General features: G+C 50.2%; 2 protein-coding genes across 2 annotated transcripts; both read left to right on the top strand.

The window, feature by feature from the left end:
• Positions 1-1,872: 1,872 nt before the first annotated feature.
• LOC135389652 (uncharacterized) lies at positions 1,873-3,359 on the top strand. The gene is made up of 2 exons (XM_064619686.1): positions 1,873-2,725; positions 2,815-3,359. Exons 1-2 carry the CDS (start codon positions 1,873-1,875, stop codon positions 3,357-3,359), a joined length of 1,398 nt encoding a protein of 465 aa, XP_064475756.1.
• Positions 3,360-13,026: 9,667 nt separating this feature from the next.
• Positions 13,027-14,020, top strand: LOC135389651 (uncharacterized). Its single transcript, XM_064619685.1, has 2 exons — positions 13,027-13,540; positions 13,644-14,020. The coding sequence occupies exons 1-2, from the start codon at positions 13,027-13,029 to the stop codon at positions 14,018-14,020; spliced, it is 891 nt and encodes a 296-aa protein (XP_064475755.1).
• Positions 14,021-25,947: the final 11,927 nt, after the last annotated feature.

Below are 25,947 nucleotides of genomic sequence, written 5' to 3'. Positions count from 1 at the left end.
GATCGTCCTATAACATGCATTATGCTTGCGGCAGGGAAATGTTAATCAGCTGACGTACAATATCAGCATAAAAGTAGGTATCTTATTTCTTTCAATGTGTGGTAATGTTGTGCCATGGTTTCAGTGCATATCTTCCCGGGCGCGCGTTTAGAACTGCTAGCCAGCACAGAACCTACCTTCGCACAGAACCTACTTCGCCATCATAGAACCTACCTACTTCGGACATATCAAATCAGAATTCGTCTGCTATTCCGATTCGTCGTTCTGCAAATACAAGAACACGCAAGTGATTGCTCCTAACTTAAACCTGTAGACTTGAATCTGTAGACAAAAAAGTGCGACACGCTTTTCAGAAAATCAGTCTTGAGAATGACATGCAACCGTTTTGCGTTTTCCCATTTAGTACGCGGGGATGTTCAATCACTACTCGCACACGACGGTGGTTCGTCTCCATGGCTACGACCGCTAAAAGCACGTTTGCGATTGGCTACGGCTGTTGCAAACAGGATCCTGACTGGCTGACTCTTAGTTGTTACGTCACGTCGGACGTCCAAGGTCGGAAACTGGCATGAGTCCAAAGTTTCCTAACCGACAGGAAAGTCTTCATGGGGACAATGGACGGTGAGACACGGAACACCTGATACTACGACAAGGAGTACCCCATGGAGCGGTGCTCAGCCCGGCCCTCTTCAACCTGCTTATGGTACAGCTGTCAAAGAAAATGCCCCCCAAGGTCCACTTCACCATATATGCAGACGATGTTTGTACGAGGGTGGTTGCATAAGTTTCCGGCCCGACCAACTTTTAATAGTCATAGAGACTCTATGACTTTTCGACATAGTATCACTTTTCGACATAGTCACCCTTAACTTCGATGCACTTTTGACACCTTTCAACCAGCATTCTTATACCCTTAAAAAATAGTCCGAAGTTTTGTCCGCAAAATGCTGGAAAACTGCCTCTTGCACCTCACTATCGTATTGAAATCTCCGTCCTCTGAGATCTGAGTTTGAGAACAGGAAGTAGTCACTCGGTGCAAAGTCTGGACTGTAGGGTGGGTGGTGGATTTCTTCGAAGCCGCACCCCTTCAGTGCAGCCTTGACAACAGAAGCCGTGTGGACAGGGGCATTGTCCTGGAGCAACCGGACACCTCGACTCAACCTGCCGCGCCTCTTTTCCTTGATGGCGTCTCGCAGTCGGTGCAGGAGTGAAGCCTAATAAGTCGCATTCACTGTGGTGTTTCTCTCTTTGAAGACGGTCAGGAGGATCCCGTGACAATCCCAAAATGTTGTTGTCATAATCTTCTTTGTGGATTGTGTAACCTTGGCTTTTCTTGGGGGTGCTTCTCCTGGTTTACGCCATTCCATCGACTCCTTTTTCGGAAGGGGATCATAGTAGAGCACCAAGACAGAGCTCCAAGAACTCTTTGGGACAGACGACGCGCTGTTGCTTTTGAACTGATGAGAGAAGTCGTGGCACCCATCTCGCACTGACCTTTTTCATGTGAAGGCCCTCGTCGATGATGCGAAAAACGGTTGGTTTGGAAAGCCCCAGCTTTTCTGAGATTTCCTTCACCTTCCACTGAGAGGCTTCCCTGTACACGTTGTCCAGTCGCGCTTTAATATCTTTAGGCGAAAGTCCCTCTTTTGTCAAGAATTTTATCACAGCGTGGTACTCGATTTTTTTTTTTCATTTTAACTGAAGAGTGCACCCTGGCTGTTTGAAATGCCGCTCTCCAACCGACAAAAGCATGGGGAGGGTTGAGGGTGGTGCTCCGGCCCTCCAACAGATGGCGCCACGCGTCCTTAATCGCATTTTCAAATTCGCGCGCATTTTCTACCTCGGCCCAGAAACTTATGGAACCACCCTCGTATGTGGACCAGCAGACGGCAGTCCCGGCACATACAGAACACACTCGACCATGCCCTTCTGACTGTCGCTCTCTTCCTCGAAGAGTGTGCATTAGACCTGTCCATCGACAAGACGGTGTACCTGCCGTTCACACGGAAAAGCCTCAGGGACTTCAAACTCTCCATTGCAAGAAGAGAGGTCAAGCGGGTAACCAGACACAAGTTCGTCGGAATCACGATCACGAGGGACCTCAACTGGAAACAACACATCAAATGCCTCGTTGGCAGGACAAACAAGTACGTCAACATCATGAGAGTAATAGCAGGTCATCGCTGGGGCCATGGAAAGGCACTCCAAACTGTTCACCGTGGTCTTGTCAGGAAAACCATTGCCCACAGTATACCTCACCTCCACAACCTGTCTGCAACCCAGGAAGCAAATCTGCAACGCGCCCTCAGCCGGAGCCTACGGGTGGTCTTTGGAATCCCCAAAGCAGCCCGAACAGACCTTGTCTTAATGGAGGCCAGAAAACTCCCGATCCAAGTACTGCGAAAACAGGAGACGGAAAGACACCTTATCAGACTCCTTACGAAGCACACCACTCACCCTCTCGTGGAAAAGCTCAAGAAGAGGCACAAGACATCATGGCACAAAGCCCTACAGTTTGTGGAGAAGACACTCCCCAAGAGGCGCTCCCACACATACAAGCAGGACACAGCCCCGTGGACATTGACAGCCTCCGTCGTCACGATAGATATCCCTGGGATTCAAAATAAGACCGACGCCCTAACCGAGGCTCTTAGGACACTCTCATTATCCCACTTGGACGAGCAGTACCCAGGTTCCACACAGGTTCACGCCGATGGCTCCTGTGGTAATGGCAGATCATCGAGCGCGTTTGTCGTCGGCAACACAGCCTTTGGCTGTGTTGCCTGCTGAGCCATGCCACATCGTCCACAACAGCAGAGCTCCACGCCCTACTAAAGGTCTTCCGGCACATACAGAATTCCCCAGCGAACAACTGGGTCATCTGCTCAGACTCGAAGGCTGCCCTCGAAACCCTTCAAAGACAGGACCCAATCGACATTCCCGCATACGAAATCTCGAAAGCAAACACCTCTGCTACAGCCAAAGGCCACATCATACGTGTGCAGTGGGTACCATCGCACTGTGGGATTCCCGGGAACGAAGTACCAGACCAAACAGACAAAGACGCCCTCACAAAAACCAGGCTCTCGGCAGTCCCCTTTGCGAAATCAGATACAAAAGCTTTCCTCAGGAAGAACACCATAAGGCGGGCCCGCAGAGTATGGAAAGAGTCCCTTCGACCAGAAAACTACCTCTCCTTCATAGACCCTGAAGCCACAGCCTTCATCCCCTATGACATCACCCGACCCATTAAGACGGCAATCCATCGAGCACGACTGGGAGCCATGTTCACGTTCTTTCTCCTTCTGCAAAATGATGGGGACCTGGCAGAAGAAGGAACAAAACATCCAAGCCCTTAAAGCACTATGTGCTTTGCTAAACGACAGCGGCACAGCAAGCCGCTGCTAACACTAGCATCACGTGAACCACGTCTTTCACCCATATGAAATGGAGCTGCAGGCGTCCAAACGAGCAGCCACGCTGCTCCAACACAAACACAGATACCAACCAACCAACCAACCACGTCGGTGAGTAAGCAGGATTTCTGTATCTAGGTGCTGTTGACAGAACCCAGAGGAGAATTGCGCTACTGATTAGCCGCAAGAAAGGACGTGTACTAAACCGAGCGGCTGTATGCGCGCCTTCCGCCTAGATTGGGAGGAATAGATAGGCGAATTCACTCACGATGGCCCTCACCGACATCATTCACCATCACATCACTCAGAATGGTGTGATGTTGAGTGATGGGCAATGATGTTATGTGATGCTGAATAGTGTTGAATGATGGGCAATGATGCTATGTGATGTTGAGTTTGATGTTGAATGATGGGGAATGATGTGATGTTGAGTTTCAGGTTGACTTATGTGTGAAGATGAGATATGAATTTGAAGACCCTGTGATATGGTTTTCGAGTTGAAATCGGCGTTTTAGGGTGTGGTGTTGGCATTAGTCGTGGGTGAATATGGTACCCCATTTTCAGTGTGCCTGTTCTCGTGTCCTGTGAGAATATGAGGTTACCGGTAGTGGCGTGAAGACTCCAGTTGTATACGTGACCTTGCTTCTGGTGGGTGGGAGGGAGAGGGGTGATACGGAGATACGTATCAGGTGTGGGAGGGGAAGGGCTTGCCGTTCAGCGTTGTATTTGTAGTTGGGGACTCCGTAAGGGACAGAAAATGAGGGTTGACTTCGGCGCTCTCGCGCTGTTCGATTTGCATCGCTTCAGAGCAGGTACGTTGTGGAGGTTGGTTCCAGAGCATAAAGAAACGGCGCGTTCGGGCTTAAAAATTGGTTATGAGGATCAGTCTCCTGGCACTCGTTCCTTTTCTTTTTGTTACTGCAGGCAGAGAAGCATTCCTGGTGTCTGAGCGAATAAGCATGAAAAAATGGGACGGGTATTTATATACTGATTCAATACTGAACAAAAATTGACTCAAGCTCAACTCCGGCTAACGCTAATTTTCAGCGGTTAGGAGCAATGCGAGGAGGAAAATATCGCACTATTTTTAGCGCTATATATAAAATCGCTGTATGTCGGAACAGGCCTTTAGTGTAAGTGTTGTTTTCCCTCGTTTTTGGTGTGAAGATATACAACAAGGAAGGCACACACCACAGACATCGTCTGCTTTTGGCACTGTACAACAGTGCCCATTGGATAATAATATAATCGGCAGCAAATGTACGCGCATCGTGAGTCAGCCCATTTGGAGTGTACCTCTGACGCACCCGCAGTAGCTACTAGAGCAGACGCATTAACTGTCGGTGTGGCAGTTCAAGAGGGTACCAGCGGTTGTTCCGCGGTAGTTGCTCGTTCATCTGTTCAGGGTGCGGAGCGCGGCAACTGTGATACCGCCCCCGTGGGTGATTCCTTCGCTCCTGCTCCTGCTGTCGAGCAGGTAGACACTGTAGATGAGGACAGCGTAAGTGTCGCGTCTTCCGTCTCCGATAGGTTAGTAATTGACCTGGAGGCAGGTGCTGTGATGCCTGGCACGCCTGGCTGTAAACGGAAGCATGACTCCACGGACGAGTCTCCTGATGTAGTGGGAGACGCCGCCACCGTTGCTGACGAAATATCGGCTCCTGATTCCAAGCGCAAGCCCGATGATCCGGACGTCCCTTGCTAGATTCTCTGTCAGTTCTATGTTTGTGTTCTTAGTATCCCTCTTTTTTATGTCCCAGCTTCGTGTCGCCACCTTAAATGTGCGTGGGTTTTGCAAACAGGCCAAACAGTTGGAAGCTGTCAGTTGGGCGAAATTGGCCCACGTTGATATTCTACTGCTGCAAGAAACCAGGTCATTATCCGGAAGGTCCATTCAAATTCTAGAAACTTCACATGGGGTCAAGGCATTCTTCAGCTGTGGCTCGCCTCAGCGGGCTGGCATCGGCATTCTAATATTTCCGTCTTTTCAGGGCTCCAACCGGTGGTTTGACAGTGATACGCATGGGAGGGTGGTATCTTTGGAGCTTCAGCTTGACGGCAAATCATTTCGTATTGCAAATGTTTATGCGCCTGTACGTCGCAGTGAGCGATCGGACTTCTTCCGTCGATTAGACACTTTTCTTTTCGGCAGCCAAAACTTGATATTTGCTGGTGATTTTAATTGCACGATCGACCGCCAACACGGTAGACAGGCGTGCAGAGAGCTCGAACGCCTTGTAAGCGCCATTGGCTTAACGGACGCCTGGTCTTACGTTCATGGCGACAGATACGAGTTCACTTGGGTGAACTCCGTGCCCATCACAGTCGGCTGGATCGCTTCTATGTGTCTCCGGGAATGCTTAATTCTGTCTCTGGGTGCAACACGAGACCGGCCGGTGACCTCACTGAACATCATGTAGTCATTTTATCTTTGTCGGGGCTGAAGAATTTTCGCACGGGTCGCTGCCTTTGGCGATTGAACGTGTCTCTGCTAGACGACCACGAAATTAAAGCAGATATGCAACATTGGCTGTCGGAACAATGTTCCGCCCCCGATTTTGGGCCCGATCACTGGGAGGCTTTGAAGCTGGGTGCCGCTGATCGCTTTCGATGTTGGGGAAGACGGCGCGCGCGTGAACACCGGGAGTGTAGAGACGCACTCAGGCAGGTGTTAGCTATTCTACGCCACCCTGGCTGTCGCAGCCATGACACTGCGTCTGATATAGCGGATGTGCAGAGGCGCCTGATGGCCATGAGAATGCGTTCCTGGCGCAATTTCGCAGCGCAGCGAAACGTCGAACGCTGGTGTCAGGAAGCATACTGCTCTCGCTTACTCCTCCGGCGCTATGTGGCAGGAAACCCGGCCTCGGATATCGCCGTTGTCCGGTCAGCTGACGGCTCACTTCTCACACAACCTGATGACATTCGAGCTGCAATGCGTGAGCATTGCGCGGCCCTTTATCAAGAGTCATCATCCAACGAGCCGGACACTTTTGACTTGACACTTTTGACTTGCGACTACAAAATTCTAGCCAAGGCGCTTCTCCTACGTGTTTCGCCGCAGTTGGAGAAGGTGTTGCACCCATGTCAAGCCTGTTCAGTCCCTGGCAGGTCATCGGTCCTCCACAGGATGGCCATCCGTGACACCATCCAGTGGTTAAACCTGAGACAGCTAACAGCGGTGTTGGCCTCGTTCGACCAGGCAAAAGCTTTTGACAGAGTGCGTCATTCGTATCTGTTTTTCATGCTTACAGCTTACGGCTTTCATGAAGCGTGGATTCGCTTTGTGGAAGTGTTGTACCGTGGTGCGAAAAGCCTGGTCTCCGTTGCTGGTGGTCTATCGCGTCCAATTGAGGTTACGCGCGGTGTGCGCCAGGGCTGTCCCCTTTCTCCTGCATTGTACGCCGTTGCAATCAACCCGCTCCTGGTTCGTTTAAGCTCCCTCCCTATCCTTCTCAGATTGCCTGGTGGTTGCCCCCTTCCCGTTTTCGCATATGCAGATGATATCTCTGTCATGCTGCCAGGGGAAGCTTTCCTTGAACCTGTGCTGAAGGCTTTCGACGATTATGGTAAAGTGTCTGGCGCACAACTCAACAGGTCTAAGAGCGGTGCCCTCTACATTAATACAGAACCTTCGCGCGTCGCCCCTATGGCGTGCCCGCAAAGCCTCACGTGAAAATCCTCGGTGTTGTCTTCGATGGTAGCGGAGTATCTCGTGTAAACTGGCCTTGTTTAAACGTGCCTCCGCTGTTCTCCGTGAACTCAAATCTTTAGACCTGCCCCTCACTTTCCGTGCCCGTTTACTGGCCTCGTGGTACTACAGCCGTCTGTGGTTACTCGCCGCCGTATGTCTGCCACCTACAGTCATTCGGGTCGCCATAACTCGCAACGCGTTCCGTTTCCTGTGGGCTGGTTCAGTTGAATGGGTCAGGAGGTCACAGCTGTATCTCACGCGTGATCGGGGCGGTTTAGGCGTGCCGGCTATCACGGAGCGCTCTCTGGCACTGCAGATCCGGGCTCTCTTTGAGGCGCTTCACCATCCTGATCATCCAGCGTGCGCTTTGGTGCACTATTTCCTCGGTCATGCCGTCCGGTGGTTCACCGATATCACTGATAGCCGTCCCAGAGCAGAAGTTCCCGCCCCTCTTTTCACAGCTTGCATAGCTGCCGTCAGACGCGTACGCGAGATGTCCCCAGACGCTGAGGTCTCTCTTTGGGAAGCCAAGGATTTCTACGCCGCGCTCATGGAGGCGGTGCTGGTTCCCTCCCTGCCTGGTGCCGTGGGTAGTCCTTCCGGGAGCGCCTGGCGACGTATCACGGCAGGCTGGTTGGACGCCCGTCGAGCGAGTCTCCAGTGGAAGATGGCTCATGGTGTCCTCCCGCCTCGTGAACGTTTACACCGCTTCCATATTTGTCGCACGGATCACTGTCCGTTTTGTGGCATCTCGGAGTCACCAGAGCACTGCTTCCTTCAGTGCCAGATTCCGCTGCTCCTGTGGAGCAGAGCGGCTGTTGTTTTTGACCTTCCAAGAGTCGAATGGGCCACTGTAAGGTTCATGGAACCGCTGCCTGTTGCACCATGGGATCGGAAACATCTGACGTGTTTGATTGCGGAAATAAATTTCCACATTTGGATACGCCGGTGCCGGTTGGCCTTCGGTGGCCACGACTGTGGGAGCGTAGGCTTGTTTCAGGCAGTTCGTGCTGGACTACGGGCGCTGATCACCAGGGAACAGGCGGTGCTCGGCTCAGTCGCGTGTTCCCGTCGTTGGCTCTGCTACACTCACATCTTCCGCTATGATCAGGGTGAGTGGCACATTCTGTTCTAGCCACTTTGCTAGACTTGTACTGTCCTCCATAGTGACTGTCCTGTATATAATGGATTATTCGCATGGTATGGCCCGTACAAACAGCAAGCTCCCTAGGAGCGTTGTTATCCTGCCTTTCAGCATAGTGCGCGTCTAGTGTAAAGGAGCCTACCTCCATAGGTAGCTCTCGTGCTTGATGACAATACATATGTCCAACGAGACGCTGCACATGCAGCAGGGTAGGGCTACTGATAATTTCGACTACATCAATGGTGTGTAGACAGCAAAAAGGTGCGGACAGAAGAACGACGGCACGGACGACTGCTGTCGTCGTTCTTTTGTCCTCGTATTTTTGCTGTCTACACACCATGGATTCGTACCAACTACCCCGCCTTCATACGCTTGTTTAGTAAATTTCGGCCACCCGGAGTATTTTAAACGTGCCCCAGAAATCGTTAACACGCCGGTGCTGGAAGCTATGTTTATCGCTCCCATAATGTTGCCGTTCTTGGTCAGGATTCAGCCCGCGATCGTGAGCTCAGCAAGTCAACACGTTGCCAACTGCCAATTTGTAACTGAGGCCGGTGGTGCAGATTTAAATGCCAACGCCGCAGTTTTCCTAACTGTATACAGAAAGCTATGAAACAGAGTACAGCCCACTAGACTCAGACATTATGCCGCAAATTTTCGGGTAAGAGGACCTAAGGCATTCCCGAAGCCAGTAAAACCTTCAGTGGGAAACGGTCAGGAAGCTCTTAGACCAGTCCACCTGGAAATACAGCAAAACATACACACAAACTCATACGCACACATACGCAGACACACGCACGCACAAAGGCAACTGGAGAAGAAAAAAAATATTCTAAAGTACGCATTATGCGAGTATTTTCCCTATATGCCGTAACGTACGAAACATTCATTTATATGCACCATATAATCCCCTAATCGGCCCAAACCATGACCAAAAGTGTTTTCGTCGTAGAGATAACAAAAACACTCGACTAGGAAAGAAAAAAAACGGAGATCTCAACGCACACATAAAAACAGGCGAAGTCACGATTCTTCCCTGCACCCTCTATTGGCACATGCCTCCGTTCCACCATGGGATTTCATTCCGGTCATTCCCCAGTGCAGTGTGCCAGACTACCGAGTACCGACGAGCAGTTTCAGTCAACTCCTCCCCCACACAACCACCACCTTCCACATACGTAGCACAAGACGGAATATGTCAGCTCTATGAGTAGCAGTGCAGCGCCAAGAAAGTTGGTACCATAAAGCCGCCAGAGGCCAAGGCCAAGACCTGCTATGCCTTTTCCAGTGCGCGGTGTGCAACAATGCGCAGGAGGAGGAGGAGGAGGAGGAGTGTCGTTGGGAGGAACCCGAGAGGTCTGCCTGCCTGATTAGGCGGCATGTTTCTCGGGAAGGGAAAGGTGGTGGAGAGGAGGAGAGGAAAGGGTGAAGTGGAAGACCGAGCGGAATCCGTTCGGGGGGAGGATAGCTGCGTCCATGGGCCGACTTCAGGGGAACTGTGCCGGCATACGCCTATTAGACATCTGAGGGAAACCCAGAAAAAAACCCAGACGGCACAGCCGGCCCGCAGATTCGAACTGCGGACCTCCCAGTCTCCAAGCGCACGCGTTACCGCTGCGCCACCGGAGCTGGTGAACAATGCGCAAACTGGGAGGGTAGCGGCATACCAGCCACCCCGCCCCGCCAAGCCCCGCCAAGCCCCGCCCACAACTGTCACTGCCACAACCGCCAAGCCCCGCCCGTCACTGTAAACGGCCGCCACCCAAAAGATGACATCTGCCCAGGAGCCGGGACGCACGGCCGCAGAAGCCGCGAAGGGAAGTCGTCGCCGAAACGCAAGCATGCGCAGTATACAATGTCCTCAGTCTTATAAGCGGTCCCTGGAGTTCCGATTCAATGTCCATCATACACGATGAAGTTGAACTCAGAACGAGCTCTGAAGTTGAATCCTGACGAATGATATGATGGGCTGTGATGTCGAATGATGAGTAATGATGTTATGGCCTGTGATGTCGAATGATGGGTAATGATGTGATGGGCTGTCATGTTGAATGATGGGCTATGATGTGGTGGGCTGTGATGTTGAAAGATGGGTAATGATGTGATGAGTTGTGATGCTGAATGATGCGTAATGATGTGATGGGCTGTGATGGTGATGTTGAATGATGTGTTGTTATGTGATGGGCTGTGATGGTGATGTCGAATGATCATTTATGATGTGATGGGCTGTGATGGTGATGTCGAATGATGGGTTATGATGTGATGGTCTGTGATGGTGATATGATGTTACGGGCTGTGGGCAAGGCCGGACATGATTTGATGTTGAATGAATATTTCGAAAAATGCCTACCTATGCTGGGAGCTAACCGGGTTCGAATCCCAGTGCCGGCTGTGCTGTCTGGGGTCTTTCCTGGGTTTTCCTCAGACACTTTCAGACATATGGCGGCACAGTTCCCTTAGAAGTCCGCCCAGGGCGCACATTCCCCCAGGGCGTCAGTCGTGACGTTGCCCACCTCTGTGAGGCCCACAATGGCGAGCCCTTTCACCACCACCTTCCGCCGCAACACCTTGAAACAAAACGATTTCAAGGAGCATTGTAACAAAACGGGAACTTGCTGCAATAAAAAGGAGGAAAAAGATAATCGAGATGGGGATCGTACAATGACACATATGCTGGCGCCGCGTAGGAATGTGGCATTGGGCGGCCTGCGAAGCTGTTAGCATTTGCGTCCTTTGAATCTCGCGTCCTTGTTATGTGTGTGATCGAAACTCAAGGACTGACGAGTGTCTTTCATTCTTTTTTCCTCCCCTCCGAAGAAAATCCACAATGGCGACAGCGCTACACTGCACTGCGGTACTGTCTTTCCCACGGGGTGGATATTTTATTATTTTCGCAACACTCGGACACGCGCATCCTCCTCGCTTACGCGCTCGCGTCTATATACACATCGACTTGAGGAAGAAAGGGTCACAGCATATGACAAAAATAATGCTCGAACTGCTTTCAGTTTGGGTAAAAGAAAACCTTCAGGCACTCGTGAGTTTTGTCTTTTTCTTTACTCCTGAAGATGAATTTTTTGGGGGCGGTATATTCAACTCACACAGAGAGATCCTTGATAACGAGAGACAGACAGTGCCTATCCAGGGTCCCAAGTACGAGGGTGTTGTCAAAAATGAAGGGAAGCTGCAACGATGCCCCCACCTCTGGGTGGCGAGTGCGGAGGAAAAAAAAAGATGGATGTATAAGTGGTTCAGGATGAGTCCCTGACGAGACACAGTGATTTGTCGAGACCCTCTGCCCTACTTCCCCATAAACACGCAGTGGTTGGACGACACACCCTCTTGTTATATTAATTTGTTTTCGTGCTTTGTTGTTCGGGCTTGGGACCGATGTCGCCAATGCGACGAAACACTATTGCAATTGCAAGTATACCTCTATGTGTGTGCCTGCGATATCTACATTGCTCTGCATAACGCAGGCGCTCGCCCTAAGTGTGTGGTCCTGCGGCATGATCCGTCTTTGCTCCAACCAACGATAAAGTATCCATAATGACGCGGCAGCCGAATTACACTACGTCTGACGAGAACGACTCGACGACGGCACACATAGCTGCCTGCCGTGCGGCGGGAAGTGCGGTATACAGCCGCTCAGTTCAGTTTACCTCCTCTCTTCCGTGCAATCAGCGGCGCCCTTCTCCCCTGGGCTCTGTACTGGCTAACAGTTATAAATGCGCTTCCCGGGCAGCGAGAATTGGGAAGTAACCTGCGAAAAATTATTCTGATATCGGAGGTGATCGGTTTCAGTCGATTCGTACAAAGTGTTTAATGCAGACAGAGCAGAAAGTCACTGAAAGGATTAGCCAGCTGCATTGAAAAGGTTAGCAGCTTAGGCACTTCAGGTTTTGTGTCTTCGGTGTTCCAGCCTCAAAACACCAATTTCCATCGTGTTCAATGTACCCACGCATTCTACAGATACACCTGTATAACACATTTATTTTTGAGCTGTAGCTTTTCAGCAGACCTGTAAAAATTACTTTTGAAGAGTAATTGAATTGCTTCAACTACATGTTCATAAAAGTAATTAAATTACATTTACAATTACAGTTAACCATAAAAAGCAATTGAGTTACTCTCAATTCACTTCAATACATATTTTTGCTGTACAACTTTATTGGATATGTGAGGAAAAGACAAACGACTCGTGGACTAGACGAAAGACAGGAGAAAGACTAGCGGTAATGAAGCACAATACTTGGAATTATACAGGTCCCGACAAAAGTTTATGTAACACGCGACAGGTGTATTTTCTCTTCGGTGCGTCACCCCACCGGCGGCGAGCGGAAATGGGCTCACTGGGTGCATTCTTTTCAATAAGAACAGTACAGACCCGTTTCCCCCGTTTCCCTGATGGAGTACGGGACATGAAAAAAAAAAGTTCTCGAACGGTGCAGCCACCTCGTGGCATGAAAAGAATGCAAAAGAGCAGATGTCGTCTGCTACGTCGTCTGCTTTTGACGCAATCGGCGAAGTAAGTTGTAGTGTTGCTTCCATTAGATATGGTGGATTATTCCTCAATTGCAATCGAGTTGTTTGACTCGGATTCTGATGAAGAGACTGAACTGTTCGTTGTTGCAGCAGCGACCGACGTTGTAACGCGATACGACCGGACGAGGATCCCGTTATACTAGGAAAATGTGGTTCCTCGTTACATGAATTATGAGTACAAGCGGATGTTTCGCTTGTCACTCGACCTCGTGCAACGTATCTCACAAATGTTTGAGGCTTCGTCGTACTATCCCAAGACGCAACGAGGCCGGCCGCGGGTACCTGCCGAGAAGGCAATGCTTATGACATTATCCTACCTGGGATTTCAGGACCCCATCGTAAAGATTGCTGACAAGTTTAATACGACTGAGTCGGCAGTCCACACTAGCGTGATTCGTGTGCTCAACTTTCTGCAGCATATTAGCAGCACCGTTATTGCTTGGCCCGATGAAGAGCGTCGCGCACTTATTCAAGAAGGGTTTCAGGAGAAGGTGACGAAGGGTCCTGCGATACCAAACGTCATCGGCTGCGTAGATGGCTCCCACATTGAAGTCAAAAAGCCCCGTAAGTCACCTGACTCGTACTTCAACCGGAAGAAGTACCATTCAGTGGTACTACAGGGAATCTGCGATCATCAAATGAAGTTCTTGGATGTGTTCGTTGGCTTCCCTGGCTCCGCGCATGACGCTCGAATCCTGAGGAACAGCTTTTTTTTCGCAGATGCTTCCAGGAAGTGTGCTGGTAAGGTCTTCCCGTTAAAATTTATCCCTGTTCGACAAGCAAGGACTTTTAGACCATTCACTTAGGATTTTTCCATGGCCTGTTTCAAGGCTGGTACTTTTAGGTGACTCTGCGTACCCGCTCCTGCCCTGGCTTCTGACTCCATACAAAAACATTGGGCAAGCGCTCCCATCATGGCAGAAGAAGTACAACTTCGTGCACTCGCAACAACGAGTAACAATAGAACATGCTTTTGGGATGTTGAAGCAAAGGTTTCGGCGCCTCTACTACGTTGATGCTGATAGCATCCACCAAGTGTGCCTTGTTGTAATGGGAGCATGTGTGCTTCATAACATGTGCACAGAGGCTGATGACATTGAAGACATTCGCAACCTGCCTCAGAATGAAGAATCGACGGCCGAAGAACCAGATCAAGTGGACGAAATTGCAAGTCAGGTAACGGCGAAGGAAGTGCGCAAACAAATTGCACGCAGCCTGTAAGAGACCAAAATGATGCTGTTGCGATAAGTAATTGTCCTTCCATTTTATTGTGACCCAACCAATGAGGATTATGTATATAAATGTTTGATATACACTGTTACTGTTCATTCCCGCGAGCTGCCGACGTGGCAGACTCACGAAATGCGCGCATTTCATCGAGAAAGTCTTTAAGCAATTCAACTTTTTTGTCCTGATACGCTTTACGCAGCTCATTGCAACGTTGTAGCTCCTTTGTGAGATCCTGGATTGCGGCTGCCGCTGACTGCCTGTGGTGCTGTGAGGTGCTCGCTTGAGCAGTCTGCGGTGTCTGGGTGCACTGTGGGGGTGTAGTCATTGTTCCGTCAACTGCAGTTGCAGCCTGGTTTAGCTGGCTGAAAAGATAAGGAATGCACTGGTGTTTAAGACAAACAATCGCCAGTGCGTTGGACTCGGCTGAAAGGCTCATTACACTCTTCCAGGGCCCATGAGAACCGGAGGACTAATGTGGTGCTCTCGCTCTAGAACTTCTTGTAGCGCCCTAAAATGAAAGAATCCAAACTATTACCCTGTTCGTGAACTTGTACCTACCACATCTTACTCCTCATTCTCACAATGGACAGTGCCACTGCCACTTTTATTATTGGCTGCCTTTGTTTTCTTGTATGATCTCTCAAGCGATTTCTATTTGTTCAAAACCTGTTGCTCGGTGTAGCTGCATTCAAATTCTGCGTTTATCTTCTGTGTAATGGACAGTATAAGGGCCTTCTTTGTGTTGTAGCCACCTTTTTTCTTCAACTTCGATTTTTCGCTGCCGTATGCTGCTATGAGGAACTTCGTCCGGCGTGCATCCCAGAGCCGGTCGCCCCCTACGTTCATCGATGCTTCAAGGCTGTTGTCAAAGCCACCATCTTCTGGACCAGCACCCATGTGGTCTGAGTTCTGTGCGCTAGGGGCTCTCTCACCGGTGGCAGCGATGCCTACAGTAGCACAATTTTCCAGTACGGAAATTCTGAACTGCTGACCACCTAAAATTAACGTTTTGTTCGTTAAAATAACGCGTGCAGCAGGGCGCGCAGCTACGCGCTGATAGGCGTTGCACTGGCGCGTGTCGCTCTATGGCGATACCTAGTCCTCAAACTCGGTATATATACCTACATCCATTGACGTATACGTGTTCTCCATTTTCCATAACTGGGCTTCCGTCCTTGTCAAGAAGCGGGAAAACATCTAAAACATTTCTCATCTCAGTCGCCATGTTGATCGTCTGCTTAAATTTGTCGTCTGCTTCTCGCCCCGCTCCGTTGCTCCTCCTCTCAAGGCGGTGCAGGGGTTTTGGGGTTTGGAACAGAGAGGGCGCTCGGCGCACCATGAAAAGAATGCGAAAGTGCAAAAGAGCAGCTTCCACTTTGTGAAAAGAATGCAGGGGTGCTGCCCTTTTGCGCCGGGGGCTGAGGGAGCAAGTAAAAAGAATGCACCTAGTAGTTCAGATGGGTGAGCGAGTGCGCTGGTAGCGACAGACTGAGGTAGTTTCGTTATCGCTTGAATGTGCTCGAAGCATGGAGGCATACAAAGAGAAGAGGGGGCATGGCAGCTGAAAGCCATGGAGGAAGGAAACACAAGGAGCGGCCCCTCCGACAGTTTTCTATCGGGATGAGCGTAGCCGGCCTCGCATTGCATTCTGGGATGTTCCTGTCTACCACGTGACCGCTCACGTGACCCTCCAGACAGCATGACTCCAGCATAGCAGACGACGCGAGCTGTAGTTGTGTCGCAGTTCAGATGGCAGTATTACGTTGAACGCGTGCTTGCACTTCATTTCTGTGTGTTCGAATGTTTACTGTTCTATTAGAAGACAAGTCACTCTGTGCAGAACGCAAAAGGAGTACGCCGGACCGGAAACATCATGTGCGGCAACGGTTACTTCCAACGTATGTACTTTTCTTGACTAAGTGGTAAAGAATGCCGTCCCATTAATCTGATTTGTACAACAACAGAAGATATGAAATGAATCTGCGGCAGAGTTTGAGGTCCGAAATGAACAATTCAAGATGACTCGAAGACACACGGGCGACTAAAGCAAGTTACCGTGTACGTACGAACAAAACGCGTTCCCGTGACAGAGCTGCTTTCAATTCAACGAGAGCCGCAGCCGGGACAGGAACACATTACCATACGTCGTTTTTACGACGGTGCTCACATTTTCACAATAAATTACTTTCAAAAAGCAAAATCACACGGAGAGCAGCGTGAGAAACAAAGCCTTACAAAACCGAAACTTTAGAGGGGATCACATGGTGGACAGGAAGCAATGGCGATTTTGACTCGAGTGACCGCTAGAGGGTGGCTACGCTAGTCTGGAGGGAAGAGCCGCTCCTTGTGTTTCCTTCCTCCATGCTGAAAGCTGAGGCCAAGTTTCTTTCACCGTCGGCCATGTTGTCAGGACAATCCGAAGTTTTCGGTTTCTTTATCACTGTCCCTGGCTCTACGTTTCCGACGCGTATGGTATGGTCTTCGTGATTCTTTCTCGTCTTGATATATGGGGGAGGCATCATAGCTCGATCGTGAAGCTGATTCTCCTTCAAGCGAGTAACCAGCGCAATTTGGTTCCGTCGTACAAGTTACGAATATGGTGACTTGATCTGTTCAGTTCAATACTGCAAGAACCGAACACGCAAGAAGTTTGTATCACACTCTACTAGCAAGTTTTGACAAGGCTAGCTCACAGACGCTTGGTATATACCTTGTTGGCCACATGTGTCACCAGTCTCCAACCGGGATTACGTACGTTATCAGTGGCGTAGCCGCGGGGGGGGGGGGGGGGGCTACCTGCCACAACGCCTGCCCCCCTACCTGCCACGACGGACCCACGCATATCCGAGGAGAAAATGGGAGGGGGGACCAGTGTGACGATCGCGAAAGTTCTTACAGTTCATGACGTCTATCTAATCGGCACTCTTGAATGGTTTTCAAAGTAAGAGCTTTTCAAAATCCTTCCGATCTCGTGACACCGCCTCATTGGACATCACTGCGTAATCGTATTGTGAACGCCCCAAATCAGTTACCGCTACTTGCGGTGTGCTCAAGTATTGTGTGTTGTCGCACCCAGGATCAGCGGGGGGCGAGTTTTCGTATCGAGCCCCCCCTACCTTGGAGGTCTGGCTACGCCACAGTACGTTATACACCGTATTTCAGCCGTCACAAAACGTTTCAACGTTTGCCTTCATTACACTGGCACAGCGACGTTACAAAGCTTTTACAAGAAACAAGTGCCACAAATGTTGACAACACTTCTGCAGCTTACGATATGCTAAACAATACATCTGTGTTACACTTGAACGTAAACAAACAGAGCATTAAAATGATTTTCCTACTTATCGAGCACAACCTTTACAACAAACGTAGTATCCTACAGTACTGAGCGTGCAGATCCCTCCGCAGACTGTGAAAAGCGTGGGCTATATCATAAGAACGAACTCCAAGCAGACTCACGACGACGAATCTACACATCACCTCAACATGTCGCCATGACGCTTGTTGACGAGACAACTCTATTGTCTCGGTTTACACTGTCCTGACAAGATGGCGTTGCTATCCCAGAGTTCTATACAAAGCCCGCGAAATTCGCTCCACATCAGAGTACTTGCGGGATGGAGCAGTGCCCCCTCGTCCCTTTTTTTACCTCCGTAGCTCGAAAAATGGTTTGGGTAGACCTTGTGGAAACCTACGTTCCCACAACCCGGGGCGTCAGTCCGTCCGTTCCGCGCCCGGAGGAACAAGCAGCACAACAGCAATTCAAACGAACAACATACAAGGTTTATTCTAGCTTTGCTGGAAGTCGAGAAAATTCTCAGGAAGCCTGCTTATCGAGATCACCCGGTTTTATAGCTGATTAATCAGCCACGCGCCTCGGCAGTGCGTGCCTCTAACGGCTGCTTAGATATCCCACACTCTCCCGCCGAGAAGATTATACACATATTAAGTCTTCAGGAGGATCGAGGAGGATGTCTTCTGCGTTGGGTGGCGGTCGTGGTGCCTGCGGTACCGAGGAGCCTGAGGGTGGTGGGTCTCTGCTGGCAATTCAGGCCGGAGGCGCCTGAGAGTGGCCAGCACAGTGTTGACGTCGGTGGCTGTGCGAACAGCTTCAGTACGGGCCAGGTGGAGGGGTCCCCGGCGGTGGGTGGTTCGATGCACCTCCGGGACCTGGCACACCGGGCACAGTAGTCGCCTTTCTTCTGCTGTCATGGGCTGCAGGGGGTCGGCCGGGTGCAGCTCGGACAGCGCTAGTCCCCGAAAGGGGGCTGGGGTGCGGTTGAGGTCGTCCCCGTGGAGAGGTCGCGGCTGGGCAGTCCAGCGTGATCGGGAGGCTCAGGACACTGGCTGACCCTGGGACACCAGAGTCCAGGTGGCCACGGTGTGCTGCCGGACGGTGGCCGAGCCAGTAACCCGAACAGTGTTCTGTGTAGGGCGGGATCGGGAGGCTGGACGATGAGGTGGAGTGACGGGCTCACGGGTGCTCGCAGTCTGACGACGGGTTCCGGGAACAGAGCGACGCTGCATCTGTGAGAGGGGTAAAAGGGAGACGGTAAGAGAGAAACTCCAAGCCGTGAATGCCTGAAAAAGATACTCCCCAAAAGACACATAGCGGAAAGCTGTGGAACAGAAATCACACTAATAAAAGACTAAATCACAAGCAATATGCTTAGTGATAGAGATAGTGGCGGCTACGTGCACCGCCTGCGGGGACGCAAGTCGTAGCGGCTGGACGCAGGTCCGGGAACGGGAACAGGGTCCATATCCTGGAGGGAGGCAGGTTGCAGACCGGGCTCCTCGCCGCTGGGGTCTCGGAGGTGATAAGACCTCAGGTCCGAGATGTGTACTGGCCCAGCTTCTTCGCCCGTATCACAGCGACAAACCTATAAGTGAGGCCGCAGGAGCAAGCACATACTTCGAAGGGGCCATCCCACCTATCTGCAAGTGAAGCTGCAAAGCCTTGTGACACATCACTAAACGGGTGAGTCCGTCGCAGACCAAGGTCACCAAAGCTGAAGGTGAGGTTCCGACGTCCGCGGTTGTACTGTTGTACTGGAGAGCCTGGTGCAACCTTGCGACGTCTAGGTTCCCCCGAGCCGTCCGAGCTGCAACGTCCAGTCGACTCCGGAGGTCCTAAGCAAACCTTGAATAAGGCGGCCGGGTAGCACCATGCAGGAGGCCCAGAGCATTCTCCACTGAAAACTGGGACTCTCAGGAACTCTCTCTTTCAGGAACGCCGGGGTGAATCCTGCAGATCTGTTGACCATGGTCCGTGTAGCGAACGCTAGTTCACCATACAAGATCCCAATCTCGGTGGTGCTGAGTAGTATAACCAACCAGCATCACTTCCAGGTTCCGATTAACACGTTCGGTGATGTTAGCCTGAGGGAGATACGAGGAAGCCTTCTTGTGCTGAATGCCTAACACAGCGCAAGAACCTGAGAACACCTTTCGTGTAAAGTAGGTTGCGTTGTCAGTGATCAGCTGTCCCGCAAAACCCGAACCGGACAAAGGTGTCGAGTAGTCTTTCCCACACTCTCTGTGAAGTCAGCATCCTGAGAGGAAACAACTCAACCCATTTCGTGAAATGATCAGTAATCACGAACAAATACTGGTTACCTCTAGGACTATGGGGAAATGGTCCCATCACATCACAAACAACTATCTGCCAAGGTCCATTGCTCTGAACAGGCTGTAAGCGCCCAGGGAGTAAACCACCACGAGGTTTTGCTCACTGGCATATCGCTCCGTCCGCCTACACCATTGCCGCACCTGAGCGCAAAGTTCGCTCTCATCACATGTCATTCCGATATGCAAGTTGCTTTCATGAGCAGGCACACAACCATCCCTTTTCGTTCACAGAGGCTGTGGAATTTCAATAATATTACTTAAATGAAACAAATTGCAGTGAAATGCAGATTCATCTCAGACAGGAATTTCTACCCTCAGCGTTAAACCCTCAGATACCAGCATTTCTGCTCGAATAGCAAAATAGCTATGACTTCAAAAATTTAACACATGCTAACAAACTACCATCAACTGCTATCAGATAATTCTTGCATACTTCTACATACACACCCGCATTGTCACCGCGTAAAGAACGCACAGGACAAGTGCACACAAATTCCTTTAAGCGAGCAGGGAAAAGGCTTAAGACCTCAGGAATGGTCGCAGAGTCACCGCACATCGCTACGCGGCTAACATAAGATGACAAAAACAACTTACTAGCGGCGGGTAAATTTGCTACACTGCTAAACAAGCCCCAACATGTCATGATGACGTCACAAACCAGGAAAAAAGTGCGCGCACACAGCAGCTCAGGAATGCACAAGGAGAGGTGCTTTATTGGAATTTCTCCTCCACGCTCACATACCAGCATTTCTACACAAATACTTATAACAGCTTGCTCCATCAACATATCAAGCAAAGTGAATACTGACACTCAACAACGTATATAAAAAAAAAATCCATTCTCATGAACTCTCCTCTGCCGAGCGGCTTTCTCCTGCTCTACCTGGATGCCGACTTTTTCCCCTCACCTACATTCTGAGTAAAAGCAGTGAAAAAAGAAAAGAACCGCGAAAAATTACACGCTTTTGTGCTCCAATAGCTGTAACTGCAAGAAACCGTAGCGCACGCTAATAAACTGAGAAAAAGAAACTCATTTCTGCCACCTGATAATTCTTGCATAATGCCACATACACAGTCGCATTGCCCTTGCGTAAAGAAAGCACAGGACAGGGATACACACATTTCCTTAAGTGAGCAAGGAAAAAGCTTAAGCCGAACCGCTCAGGAATAATCGGAGAATCACAGCTTATCGCTACGCGGCTAGCACAACATGACAGCAAGAAGATATTAGCGAAGGGTAAAAATGGCAACACTACTGAACAAGTCCAGACATGCGACATCGCATACAAAATACTACTCATCGGAGAAAAAGCCTAAGCCTGCGACAGAAGATCATAGAGCATACACAACTTCATTTTTCAATTTCGCATAAACTAAACGCGGTTTGCTCGGAAAACGACGTACAAAGTTTCTTAGGGAGCAGAGAAATATAGGAATTTCTACTTCGTGCTCAGATACCAGCATTTCTGCTCAAAAACCCATGATTCCAAAATTAAGCACTGCTTACTTCATCAAGATATCGAACACCCAACAAAATCAAACAAACAACCCCACTTCCACTGATGGAACACTATTCAGCTTTTACCAGGAGGCTTTCTTCTGCGTAAAAGTAGAGAAAATAAGAAAAGAGCAGCGAAAATTACAAGTACTATTGCTTGAATAGCTATAAGAGAGAAAAAAAAATAACGAGACACACGCTAATAAACGGAGAAAAAGGCACTCATTTCTGCTATCAGATAATTATTGCATAATGCTACATACACAGTCGCGTTGTCCCTGTGTAAAGAAAGCACAGAACAAGCGTACACGAATCGAATTGGGAAAATCACTTCTACTCGCGCAGCATAATACGATATACGCTGATTTTGTTTTTGTTTTTTTACGGGCGAAAATTGCAATAAGAAGTAACTGCTATGCAAGTGCAACAACACTTATTTTTATACCAACATTTCATGCAATACCACATAAATTTATCACTTGAGTCACACGAAAAGGCATACACAATGTACTTACTGGTTAAGTTGGGTCACAGTTGCTCACACACACAACACAGACACAACGAGCGAAATTGAAAAATAAGAAATTACACGCACTTCTGCTCGAATAGCAAAGTGTCAAGCATGAAAAAAAAACACATTTTCTACCACCAGAAAATTATTAAACAGAATAATACAATATTCGCAAAAATTAAGCTTGTGTGGCAAACACACAACCTGAGGAACACACCCATTCACATCTGCTATCTGAATTTGTTATACAGGCGTGAGCGATTCGATAAGAATAAAGCACGCTGCTTGGAGAAAGCATATATCATGTGTAGGTCAGTCTACTCTATTGAAAATGCGATAAACCTTATTTTTCAAAAAAAAAAAAAAATAGTCGGCATATTATTGTCACGAAGCGAAATGGGCCGGCGAGTCCTCGAATAAACAGCAAACGGTTTATTAAGCTACTTGGTACCAAAAGCCAAAAAGTGATAGCTCTCTGAACAGAACTGAGTCCAAAGAATGAATGCGCCAGCTTGGAGCGCACAAGCATTTAAGCGTCGCGCCGAAAAGTCTAGAAACAGCACGTGCGTTTGCCAGAGAGCAGGCGATGTGTCTGGAAGCTTCTTGCTTCTTCTTCAGCATTCGCCGGGATGAGATGTACCGTTTCGTGCCTGCCCTGCAAGTTTCTCGAAGATGATTCGTGGCATTGCCCACTCTGTAGACGTGGCATCGTCTCGATGCCGTTTCTTCTTCTTCTTTTTTTTTTTTTTTTGTCATGTTGTCTCCTTCCAGCCAGTCTTCAGCGCTACCTGCTGTAGTACGGCTTGAGTCGAACGACGTGAACTATTTCAGTCCTCGGGGGTCGTCGAGAGGGAGCGCTGCCCTCGGGTACCATTTCGTAGTCAAGGTCTCCAATGCGTCGAAGTATTTTGTAGGGACCGAAGTACCGCTTGAGTAGATCCTCGCTCAGGCCTCGTCGTCGAATCGGCGTCCAAACCCATACCAAATCGCCTGGACTGAAGCGTACGTCTCGTCGGCGCAAATTGTATCTTCTTTCACCGACGCGTTGCCGTTGACCAATGCGTAGTCTGGCCAGCTGGCGAGCTTCTTCTGCTCGCTGTGTGAAGTCCAGAGCGTCGTTTTCCCCATCAATGGGTTCGTGGGGCAGCATCGCGTCCAGCATAGTCGATTCGTCATGGCCTGTGCAAGGCGGAACGGTGTGAATCCCGTTGTTTCCTGGACAGCCGTGTTATAGGCGAACGTGACGTAAGGCAGTATTTCGTCCCAGGTCTTGTGCTCGACGTCGACGTACATCGAAATCATGTCGGTAAGGGTTTTGTTTAGGCGTTCGGTGAGCCCGTTCGTCTGCGGATGGTACGCCGTTGTCCTCCGGTGAGCGGTGTGGCTGAGCCGAAGGATTTCTTGTGTTAGCCTGCTTGTAAATGCCGTTCCCCTATCGGTGATTAAGGCCGTCGGAGATCCGTGCCATAGTACGATGTTCTCGATGAAGAACTTCGACACTTCTGTTGCTGTGCCCTGTGGGAGTGCCTTAGTCTCGGCATAGCGTGTCATGTAGTCGGTGGCGACGATTATCCAACGATTTCCGGAAGACGAACGTGGGGAGGGCAGGAATAGATCCATCCCAATCTGCTCGAACGGCGCCGACGGCGGTGCGATTGGCTGAAGGTACCCAGAAGGTCGTAACGGTGGCGTTTTTCGTCATTGGCATTCCCGGCACGTCCTTACGTAGTGGTGGACGGTCTTGGCCAGTTTTGGCCGGTAGTACTTTTCCCTTATACGGGCCAGTGTCCGGCTGTGTCCGAAATGACCTGATGACGGTTCGTCGAGGCAGGATTCAAGAATCTCGATGCGCATGTCCCCAGGCACAACGAGAAGTCACGTAGCGCCTTGTGGTGCGTGTTTTTCTTTGTAGAGGACACCATTACGTAGGGAAAAATTTGGGAGTGATCTTCTGAAGATGGGAGGAACATTGTCGGCGCGGCCCTGCAGATAGTCGACGAGTGTCTGCAATTCGGGGTCGTTGTACTGCCTGACAGACGTTGTAGTCGTGCTCATTAGTTTCATTAGTTCCCGAGGAAGGCGTCGTCGTCCTCGAGACTGTTGTCCTGTCGCTGGAATGGTGCTCGGGACAGGCAATCGGCGTCGTTGTGTTTTCTTCTTGACTTGTAAGAGTTGGTTACGTCATACTCCTGTAATCGGAGGCTCCATCTCGCTAGGCGTCCTGAGGGGTCCCTTAAACCAGCCAGCCAGCACAGAGAATGGTGGTCTGTTACCACCTTGAACGGCCGTCCGTACAGGCAGGGACGCAACTTTGTGATGGCCCATATGAGTGCAAGGCACTCTTTTTCGGTCGTCGAATAGTTCTTCTCTGCCTTGGTTAGCGTTCTGCTTGCGTAAGCGATGACACGTTCGACGCCGTCGTGAAGTTGAACGAGCACCGCTCCTAGACCATCGTTGCTTGCGTCTGTGTGCATTTCTGTTTCGGCGTTTGGATCGAAGTGGGCAAGCACGGGTGCGGTCTGTAGACGCGTCTTCAATTCATCAAACGCCTGTTTCTGGGCTTCACTCCAGATAAACGTGCATCCGTCCTTCGTGAGGGCATTCAGGGGCGACGCAATTCTTGAAAAGTTCGGAATGAACCGTCGGTAGTAGGCGCAAAGACCAAGAAAGCTTCGAACGTCTTCCACGTTAGAAGGAACAGGGTAATTTGTGATGGCCGCCGTCTTCTCGGGGTCGGGGCGTACGTCGTCGCTGCTCACGAGATGGCCGAGAAATCTGAGTTCCTCGTAGCCGAATCGACATTTCTGAGGCTTCAACGTCAGCCCTGCAGTTCTGATAGCCTCGAGGACTTGCTTCAGCCGTTCAACATGTTTTTCGAAAGTTCCTGCGAAGACGACAACATCGTCGAGGTACACCAGGCATGTTTGCCACTTCAACCCGGCGAGAACTGTATCCATAACTAGCTGGAACGTCGCTGGTGCTGTGCAAAGTTCGAAAGGCATAACCTCGAATTCGAAAAGTCCATCCGGAGTGACGAAGGCAGTCTTCTCACTGTCCCGTTCGTCGACTTCGATTTGCCAGTACCCTGTCTTGAGGTCCATGGAAGAGAAAATTTTTGCGTTTTGAAGGCGATCGAGCGTGTCGTCGATGCGCGGTAACGGGTAGACGTCCTTCTTCGTTATCTCATTGAGTTTCCGGTAGTCGACGCAAAACCTGAGTGTTCCGACCTTCTTTTTCACTAGTACCACCGGCGATGCCCACGGACTGGTCGACGGCTGGATAATGTCATCTCTTAGCATCTCTTACTTGCGTTCGGATCGTTTCTCGCTCTTTGCAGGAGACCCGGTACGGCATGCGGTGAATTGGACGGGCCTTTTCGTCGACGATGATCCGGTGCTTCGCAATGGGCGTTTGTCTTACTTTCGACGATGCAGCGAAACAGTCACCGAAATCGTTGACCATCTGGAGAAGGGTTTGCTTTTGAGTTGTATTGACTTGGGGGTTTACGTCGAAATGTCTGGTCTCGTGTTCCGTGGTGACCGCGATGCGAGCAGTATCCATCAGGCAAACATTCGTGGTGGAGTATTGGTCTATGATGACGGCTATCTTCGTTCCGTTTGCGAGGTGTTGTGGCTCCGGGCGAAAATTTGTGACCAGTAGTTCGACTGTTCCATATCTTACGGGCACAATTCCTCGTGCTATCCCAATTCCTCGTTCGAGGAGAAGTTGCGTGTTGCCTTCAGCCAACAAACAGCCAGTTGGTGCTCTGTCGCACGTAGCGGTCACAAGGACTGTTGACAAGGGAGGCAGGTTGACGTGCTGACTCGTCACGGCGGTTACGTCGGTGTTTGCGCGCTTCTCCGGCGTTATTCGTGCCCACCACTTGTCTTTAGCAGTTTCCGGTGTTTTGAAAGAGATAACTCCATTTGTGAAGTCGATGTCTGCTTCATTTTCGACTAGAAAGTCCATTCCGAGTATTACACCCCGTGGGCAGTTCGGCAGAACTGCGAAGCTGACGACGTACTGGATGTCACGCACTTGTATGACTGCGGTGCATCGGCCAGTCGGTGTTACGACGTGTCCACCAGCAGTCCTGATGTCAGGCTCATTCCACTTCGTTTACACCTTGCGAAGCTTCTTAGCCAGCGTACCACTTATAACGGAGTCGTCGGCTCCGGTATCGATTAACGCAATCATCTCATGGCCGTCGATGAGTATTTTCAGGTTATTGGTAATTTTCCGAGCGTCGTCGCGGTGCTGCGTTGCTGTTCGTCGAGT

This window comes from Ornithodoros turicata, chromosome 3 (genome assembly GCF_037126465.1).
Source record: "Ornithodoros turicata isolate Travis chromosome 3, ASM3712646v1, whole genome shotgun sequence".
NCBI classification, from domain to species: Eukaryota; Metazoa; Arthropoda; class Arachnida; order Ixodida; family Argasidae; genus Ornithodoros; species Ornithodoros turicata.
Note: the sequence above shows the minus strand (reverse complement) of the source record. Positions and strands in the feature narration are given on the sequence as shown.

What these genes read in the sequence shown, in the direction of transcription:
- LOC135389651 (XM_064619685.1), top strand. Translation starts at nt 13,027, where the DNA reads ATGTTTGAGGCTTCGTCGTACTATCCCAAGACGCAACGAGGCCGGCCG. An exon ending in TGCTTCCAGGAAGTGTGCTG is followed by an intron (nt 13,541 to 13,643) that starts GTAAGGTCTTCC and finishes TGGTACTTTTAG; the next exon opens with GTGACTCTGCGTACCCGCTC.
- LOC135389652 (XM_064619686.1), top strand. Translation starts at nt 1,873, where the DNA reads ATGTGGACCAGCAGACGGCAGTCCCGGCACATACAGAACACACTCGAC. An exon ending in TCACGCCGATGGCTCCTGTG is followed by an intron (nt 2,726 to 2,814) that starts GTAATGGCAGAT and finishes CGTCCACAACAG; the next exon opens with CAGAGCTCCACGCCCTACTA.